General features: G+C 41.8%; 1 protein-coding gene across 3 annotated transcripts; it reads left to right on the plus strand.

Moving 5' to 3' along the window:
- Nucleotides 1–287: 287 nt before the first annotated feature.
- polr2h (RNA polymerase II, I and III subunit H) lies at nt 288–8,883 on the plus strand. 3 transcript variants are annotated; one of them, XM_084309783.1, is made up of 6 exons: nt 288–454; nt 810–905; nt 1,009–1,092; nt 6,862–6,955; nt 7,043–7,126; nt 7,947–8,883. In XM_084309783.1, the coding sequence occupies exons 2-6, from the start codon at nt 833–835 to the stop codon at nt 8,062–8,064; spliced, it is 453 nt and encodes a 150-aa protein (XP_084165909.1). In that variant the 5' UTR covers nt 288–454; nt 810–832; the 3' UTR covers nt 8,065–8,883. The 3 variants fall into 3 exon arrangements, with proteins under 3 accessions (XP_084165909.1, XP_084165908.1, XP_084165910.1); XM_084309782.1 differs by having other exon boundaries at nt 813–905; nt 7,947–8,824; XM_084309784.1 differs by having other exon boundaries at nt 297–334; nt 813–905.
- Nucleotides 8,884–9,110: the final 227 nt, after the last annotated feature.

The following is a 9,110-nucleotide window of genomic DNA, read 5'->3' on the forward strand; positions in this document are numbered from 1 at the left end:
CATACATTTGACATGGAAACTGTACATTGGAGGAGGTTGGGTAGGTGGGGTGGGGTTGGGTGGGGCTGTACATTGGAATACTGACAAAGCCATGCTTGGTCTTTATTGTACTAATACCAATTGGTCTAACTATTTGGTCTAATATCTTTAGCGGGAAAAAACATATTTCAATAAGATACATTATTGTAAATTGTGCAATATTATATTGAGCTACATTTCCTGAATATTCGTTATTTTATTTTACCGTTTTTCTACCGGAAGAGATTGGAGTTCGAGTGTCAACGGTCAAAGGTCATGAAGCACATTGTTGCTGCGCGGCACCGTTGATTTCACAGTAATGAATGACATTTTACTTACATAACTTACCCAGCGCAACTTTTATCACGCGTTGCCACCGATAGAAAAAGTAGGCAGGGCAAAGTGTGATCATCTGAAGAAATCCGTCTTGTTTTAAGTAAGTTGAGAGATATCTACGAGCAACAAGCTAATGCTAAAGTGCTAACAAGCCTCGTATGCATAACCTATGGGGTATCGGCTACAAGGCTAACCGCTAACTAGAGCCAGCAGGCATCCAGGCAAGTTCACAACTGCCTGGCAGATAAACATGTATTTGTCATTAACGCTATATGTATTGAATGGGGCAAGTTGTATAAATAGCCAATCTACAGTTACGCTTCATGATATAGGCTACAATTTGCAGACTTGAGTGAAGTGGATCCTATTTACCACGACACGGATTGGGCACTTTCTTTTTAAGCTTTTGTATAAATATATTAGTATTGATTTGCCCTATTTCTCTTTCTCCCGAGAAGGCCCATTGACCAAGAGAAACATGGCTGGCATTCTGTTTGAGGACATCTTTGATGTGAAAGATATTGATCCTGATGGCAAGAAGTTTGACAGAGGTGAGAGTGTAACTAAACTAACATCACAAGTTTACTGAAATGTTTCTGTTTCAAACAAGCTTGTTTTGCTTGATGACCTACCATGGTTGATTATTTTCTCCAGTGTCCCGTCTACACTGCGAAAGTGAGTCCTTCAAGATGGACCTCATCTTGGATGTGAACATCCAGATCTATCCTGTGGATCTTGGTAAGACGAGACGTTTTCATCTTTGTCTAATGTCTATACTAAAGGAACAACACACCAACATTATGGAAAATGCGCTTGCCATCTTTTTCCAGAGTCAGACAAGAAGATATACCAATTTCCTCTGTGTATTCAGTAGAATAGAAAGCTATCTGGCTGCAATCAAGAAGCTCCAGGTGGTCCAGAACAGGGCAGCACGGTTGGTACTGGGCTGCTCACTAAAAGGTCTAATGTGAGCAGTATGCATGCCCGCCTCTCTTGGCTTAACGTTGAAAATAGATTGTCTTTTAATATACGATAAGATAAGATATTCCTTTATTGATCCCCTTGGGGAAATTCAGGCATCATAGCAGCATGGGGGGAGGGGGGGGGTACAGGTAGTAAAACAACACAGTATACAGGTAGTAAAAAACAACACAGGCAGTGTAAACAATTTGATCAATATGGTCAATATAATTTACTATCTGACTAGCTGAGGAATATTCACATTATTCAGTGTCACATAAGGTGCAGTATGCATGAGGTAGTGTTATAATTTACTATCTACTGAGTATACATTATTCACAGTATCACGGTATCCACTGAAATATACATTATTCACAGTATCACAGTATCCACATAGGGTGCAGTAAGCCTAAGGTAGTGTAGGTTGTCCTCCTTGGGTTCCTATAAGTCCCAGGTCAATGTCTGGTAGCAGTCGCTGTCGCTGCCCCCTGTTGTGGAGCCTGGAGGTGAGCCTGATGGCCGCTGGTATGAAGGACTGTCCGAGGCGGTTAGTTGAGTGTCGGGGGGGAATGAGTCTGTGGCTGAACGAGCTTCTCATCTTGACTAGCTCGTCGTAGAGGGGGTGGTAGGGGTTCTCCATGATGGCAGCCAGCTTCCTTATCATCCCCCTCTCTACCATCACCTCAAGTCTAGGTAGCTCGACTCCCACCACTGAGCTAGCCTTCCTCACCAGCTTGTTGAGCTTGTTGGTGTCCCTTGAGTTGATGTAGCCTCCCCAGCATGCCACAGCATAGAAGAGGATGCTGGCCACAACAGACTGGTAAAAAGACTGCAGCAGTTTGTTGTAGGGATGCACGATAATTATCGGGCCGATAATTATCCGCCCGATATCAGCAATTATGACGTCATCCCGATAAACCCGATAACGTTATTAATAGCTCCGATAATATAATATATTTTTTGGTAAAAAAAATGCGGTGTGGGTGAATTTGGATGAAGTGCGTTTGTTTTGACTGTCCGCTCCTCCCGTTTTGCCAGTACTGTGGTACCACTGATAGTGTGTGGTTTAGGAACAGGGTGTTTTACACAAATCTAGCGCTCCCTTTCTTGGCTGTGACGTAGCCACGTAGTACGTTTCTTGAAAGCAGCGCGTTGTAAACAAAGATGGCGACGCTAGTGGGGATTGTTTCAGAGAGGAAAAGTTTGCTTGCTATTTGTAATAAATGCAATGGAGAAGTTCCACGAGGAGGGAAAAGTGCAGCGGCTTGTGATACATCCAACCTAGCAGGTCACCTGCGGCATCAACACCGCTGCGATGGTGTGTTGTGTTAACTTAAAAGCCTGCAACGACGCGGGGAGCTAAGCAAAGCTAGCCCCTTTCATGGCTGTGATGCAACCTTTGGTTGAATACGCAGTCACTTATTGCTCCGTAGTAGCCAGGTTAATTTGCACCACCAAGGACTGCTTAAAAGCTAGCGGCTTGAGCCCTTGGGTCATTTCTGTCAAACTTATTTAATTTAGCAAACGACTCGTCAATAGGTACAACTAAGCGTGCTCGCGCCGTCGTACACCAGCGGTGGTGATGCCGCAGGCGACCTGCTATGTGTCCACTCAAAGCCTTTCTTTCAAGGCGGACAGCTTTGAAAAAAGAAGGAAAAAAAAGCTTTGAGCGTCTTAGGTTGGATGTATTATAAGTTGTTGACGGATTGTGAATTTTCATTTGGAAAAATAAATATGGTCACTTTATCAGTCAAAACTGTTGTCTTGGCTTTTGTTTCTGTTGTCTGGTTAAAAGTTTATTAACCGATTGCAGAATGGGTACAATACAGTACAGCTCAATACATACAATTGTTAAGGGGATGCAGACCAGAGAAAGACTTTCGTCTTGTTTACATCAGGGACAGGGTCCCCCATTTACAATTCATCATAACATAATGACATGCATGACATACAGATAGACAGTGCTGCCTACATCTATACATGACATACCAGATTTGCAAATACAGTACTGTTTGTGATACGAAAAGAGTCCAGAAAAGAGAGTATATACATTTGACGTATTATTATTGTATTGTGATATGTTTTGTTTCATGTTAAAAAAAAAGAAAAAAATTTGATCAAAATATTATTTTAATAATACAATAAATATCGGTTATCGGTATCGGTTATCGGCTTGAGGAGCATAAAGTTATCGGTATCGATATCGATATCGGTGTCAAAAAATCAATATCGTGCATCCCTAGTTTGTTGCACACATTGAAGGACCTGAGTCTCCTCAGGAAGAACAGCCTGCTCTGTCCCTTCCTGTAGAGGGCCTCTGTGTTGTCCGACCAGTCCAGTTTATTGTTCAGGTGTACCCCAAGGAACTTGTATGAGTCCACCATCTCCACATCCACCCCTCGGATGGAGATGGGAGTCGGGGGGGGCCTCTTCTTGCCCCTCCGGAAGTCCACCACCAGCTCCTTGGTCTTACTGGTGTTGAGTTGGAGGTGGTTGCTGTCGCTCCACCCCACGAAGCTCTCCACCAGGGCTCTGTACTCCTCCTCATCATCGTCGGTGATGTAGCTTACGATGGAGGAGTCGTCTGAGAACTTCTGCAGGTGGCACCCGCTTGAGTTGCGGCAGAAGTCTGAGGTGTGTAGAGGGTGAAGAGGAAGGGTGACAGCACAGTTCCTTGGGGGGCGCCGGTGTTGCTCACCAGTACGTCAGACTGACTGTCCTTTAGTCTGACGTACTGTGGCCTCTCAGTGAGATAGTCCTTGATCCAGGCCACCAAGCCGTGCTCCAGCTGCATCGCAGAGAGCTTCTCCGCTAGCAGTGACGGCTGGATGGTGTTGAAGGCGCTGGAGAAATCAAAGAACATAATCCTCACTGAGCTGATACTTGTGCTGTTCAAGTTGGTCATGAGCAGTAAAACTCCTGTTTTTATACATAAACAGATTGTTTTTAGTAATACTGTGCAATGAGCATTACAATAGAGGTTCCAGTAGTGGGCAGCTTGATTTGCCAGGTCCAAAAACCAACGCTTTAAGGAGATCTTTTATTTTTAGAGCATTAACTCTTTGCAATAACGTGCTTCAAAACCTCTGCTGCATTTACAGTAGATTCACTTTTAAAAATAATCTTAAATTGTATTTAACACTGTCTAAAGTATTATTATACTTTTTTTCTGTTTCTGTGCTTGCATATAATTTTAGCCATCTTAACTCAATCAGCGCCAGATGGCGCTGTGTACCGTGTGGTAAGAAGTAGGGATGCACGATAATTATCGGGCCGATATCAGCAATTATGACGTCATCCCGATAAACCCGATAACGTTATTGTTAGCTCCGATAATATATAATATATTTTTTGGTAAAAAAAAATGCGGTGTGGGTGAATTGGGATGAAGGGCATTTGTTTTTACTGTAGGCTCCTCCCGTTTTGCCAGTACAGTGGTACGACTGATAGCGTGTGGTTTAGGAAGAGGGCGTTTTACACAAATCCAGCGCTCCCTTTCTTGGCTGTGATGTAGCCACATAAGTTTCAGAGGCAGCGCGGATGTAAACAAAGATGGCGTCAGTAGTGTGGGAATAGTTTCAGAGGAAAAAAGTTTGTAACAAATGCAATGCAGAAGTTCCACGAGGAGGGAAAAGGGCAACAACTTATAATACAGCCAACCTAACAAGTCACCTGCAACATCACCACGATGGTGTGTTAAAAGCCTACGACGACGCGCAAGCAGCTAAAGCTTATTGCTCTGTAGTAGCCAGGTTAATTTGCACCACCAAGCACTGCTTAAAAGCTAGCAGCTTGAGCCCTTGGGTCATTTCTGTCAAACTTCTTTAATTTAGCAAACGCCTCGTCAATGGGTACAAGCGCTGCGGGTTCCTTTGTAGCTGGCTTTGGATTCACAGCAGCTTTAGCTGCTCGCGCGTCGTTGTAGGCTTTTAACACACCATCGTAGCGGTGGTGATGTTGCAGGTGACTTGTTAGGTTGGATGTATTATAAGTTGTTGACGGATTGTGAATTTTCTGATTCAAATTATATTTATTTGGAAAAATAACTATGGTCACTTTATCAGTCAAAACTGTTGTCTTGGCTTTGTTTTGTTCATAGTAGTAACAATCATGTCATGATAAATCTGGTTAGGTCAAAACTACAGGAATCTACATTAATTCTTTTTTTATAATACAATAAATATCGGTTATCGGTATCGGCCTTGAGGAGCAGAAAGTTATCGGTATCGGGGTCAAAATCAATATCGTGCACCCCTAGTAAGAAGGCCACCGCTTTAAAGAATAGGAATACATGGCGCTGTTTGCAGGGCTCAAACTATATTATAATCATAGCTATGGATATAATACTATTGCCCATTTGACATAGAGTATCTATCGTTCAATTTGTGAAAAAGAAATAATTTCTTCATCCAAGTTTCAAGTTTCTTTAATAGTTGTCATACAGAAGTACAGAATACAGAATACCATACATTCCCGTTTTATACCGTGGTGAATATGTGTATACAGGGCTCGAAATTAAAATTTTTACTTGGTAGCACTGGTGCTCCAAACTTCAAAAAGTTGGGAGCACCAGCAAAAATGTAGGAGCACCCACCAAAATGTAAGGAGCACCAACAATACCGGTATATATGTAATATATTTTTTTTATTGATAAAAAAAACGACAATATAACAGTACTGTAATGCAGTAAACCAGTGACAGTAGCCTTAAACTATAGTATAGTGTAGACCTAGTAGTGTAGCCTATAGTGTAGACTAGGCATGTGCCGGTGTGACATTTTGAGGGTACGATAACCATGGGCAAAAATACCACGGCTTCACGGTATTCGGTACATGAAAAAATCCCCCATTGAACAAAACGTCTTTTATTACAGTGCACAATAAGCTTTTCTGTAAGTGTTATTTATGAATGTGTGAAGACTGTCTGTATTACATACAGAGGGAACTGTCTGACCACTTTAAAACTAAGTACAGAATATAAAATACTTCCAAATAAACTTTCATGATTATGAATATGTCAAAAGGGCATTTTGCTAATGTAATCTACTTGCAAAGATGTATGTTATATAGCCTAGTACTATTCTTACTGGATTAATCTTTGGATTCATCTTTTGTGGTGGCTCAACGTAATTCACAGACAGAACTATGTGTTAGGGATGCCTGTATTCTTAACCCAAACGGTGCATGCTTCCGCGTTCCCGTTTTGCGCTCTGATTGGCCACTGATGTTTCTGGTCGCACCAATCGTGTGACGGCAAGTTCTTTCCCCGGTTAAGCTTCCATTCATTTGTGCTAAGCTAGGCTAGCTTGCAGCCGGAGAGCTTTTTACTGAACGCACAGGGAGGAAATTGGTATCTTCTTATCTTCTTGTCTGACTCTGAAGAAGATGGTAATGGAATAGAATAGAAATACTTTATTCATCCCGAGGGAAATTTGGCAATCACATTTCCCATAATATCAGCGTGTTCCTTTAAGATGATTAGCACGAGTTGTCTTATTAGTGTTTGTGTTATGAATACAATACGTATCCCCATGTCCCTCTCGTTAAGGTGACAAGTTCCGATTGGTTATTGCCAGCACTTTATATGAAGATGGAACACCTGACGACGGGGAGTACAATCCACAGGATGACCGGCCGTCTAGGTATGATCTCTGATGGTGTTGTCGGTCTGTATTTGACATCTTCAGATGTGTATTGTTATCTGATCTGGCTCTGTCTGAATTTTCCAGAGCGGACCAGTTTGACTACGTCATGTACGGGAAGGTTTACAAGATCGAAGGTGACGAGACCTCTACAGAAGCAGCCACACGCCTGTGAGTGACGTAGCTTCACTTTTTCTAAATCTATTTCTACAACAATGTCAATAGCGAGAGCCTAGTTTGTCCTAAATGACCCAACCACTTAAATTGGACGATCAATTAATTCAAATCTATTTGTTCTTTGAAAACAGGTCCATGTCATTGCTATTATTTTGTTCACTTGGCACCTAAGCTAAAATATATTAGTATAAAGGTCACAGAAATGGCAGTTCTACAATCGGCCAAATATCGTCTGTAAAAATAAAATCTGATTATTTCACATGGCTTTTTCAGCATGTTAAACTATATTGGAACAGTGCCATTCAGTATGTCTCCCAATTTAAATTCAGCATAAGCATTAGGACAAATGACTGTCAATGGTCCGCCTCTATAATGCTGCAATTATTTACAGTACATATCTCGCTTACATGTCATCTGTAGATTGTGCCCTGGGATTTTGAACAATATTTTCTTTAACACCAGTTCTCCTCAATACATCTTAAAGAGACTTAATAGGATTTTTGTGTATCCTCTTTCCAGCTTGTATATCTCTTTCATCGATATTAATCGCTCTAGATGAAGAGCATCCGCGGGTGCCTAAAGTGTAAACTGTTAATTAAAGGTGCTAAGATAAGATAAAATCTTTATGTAGAGTAATCTTTATTTTTAGTTGCATTAGTTGCCTGCATGTATCCCCTCCCTACTTCCCATTTCCCTGTGTGGAATGCACCCGATTGGATAAAGTGGCATCTAGTGGCTGAATGTCATCTATAGCACCTTTTCACATCTAATTCCTTCTAATCTTCTGGTCTCAACCTTGACCGTGTTGTTTCAGCTCTGCCTACGTGTCTTACGGAGGTCTCCTCATGAGGCTACAAGGCGACGCCAACAACCTCCACGGCTTTGAAGTGGACTCCAGGGTCTACCTCCTCATGAAGAAACTGGCCTTCTAAACCCCACTCTGCCCAGTTCCTGCACCGCCACGTTCCTTCACGTCACCACACTGAACTGAAAACCCATACATTCGTACTCTGTGTGTGGAAAGTATGGAGTTTATATGTCTAATCACCAAGGGAAGCTCGGAGGACTTGGAACGCTGTAAGATATGTATTTTTGTTTATTTTATTAACTTGGTTACAAAAAGGGTTTTCCATGGGGATGGACTATTGAGTAAAAGAGTGTGATGCAAAGGAACCAGAGCGATCTCCATCTGCTGGGAAATCATGTAAATAAAGACTTTTTATACAATTGATTTTGGGATACCCAGTCTTCTTAGACTGTACAGATGTTTTCTTGCTCATTTTGTGTTGTAATATACTGCAGTGCCTACGCATTGTATGTAACCGCGTACCACGATGGATCCATAGAAGGGTGTGCTATTTTACAATACATCACGTTCTACAAATTGGAATGAAAGCCACACAGACACATTCATTAGTGGAAATTACATGTTTTGTCATTGTCTGTAATGTGATTTCTGAGTGGTACATTTGTTTCTCACCCGTTGAATAATACCCCCCCCCCCTCAAATTGTGTTAGGTACCAGCCCACTTTTACCATCCAACACTTTCTAGAGACCCTACAAAACCGCTTTTCCAGACCTAAACTCCGTATTTGAATACTCCTGTTAGATTTGATTGACTTTTAATTAATGTTACTTATCCTGTCTTCCTTCAGGATAGACTGTGTTGTTGGATGTTGAAGTAAAGTCACTTGAATGAAATCTCCCCTTGAGATAATATACGACACACAGGCTCCTGGTATTCTCTTTATAACACAGGTTTATTGGCATAAACAGCAAAATAGTTACAAATAGGTTGCTCTCAGGTTCTCTCTGTGAGCTGAATACAGAAGAAGAAGACTGAAAAAGCCCTCTCTCCAAGCTGAAATACCAAAGAAACACCCCTGTCCCCCCAGGATTCTCTCTCTCTCTGGCATAATATGCCCATTTTCTTATCACCCGCTCCTTACTTTATCTCCCTTTCTGGCACCTTAAAGT

Source organism: Notolepis coatsorum, assembly GCF_963971535.1.
Source record: "Notolepis coatsorum genome assembly, chromosome: 3".
Lineage (NCBI taxonomy): Eukaryota > Metazoa > Chordata > Actinopteri > Aulopiformes > Paralepididae > Notolepis > Notolepis coatsorum.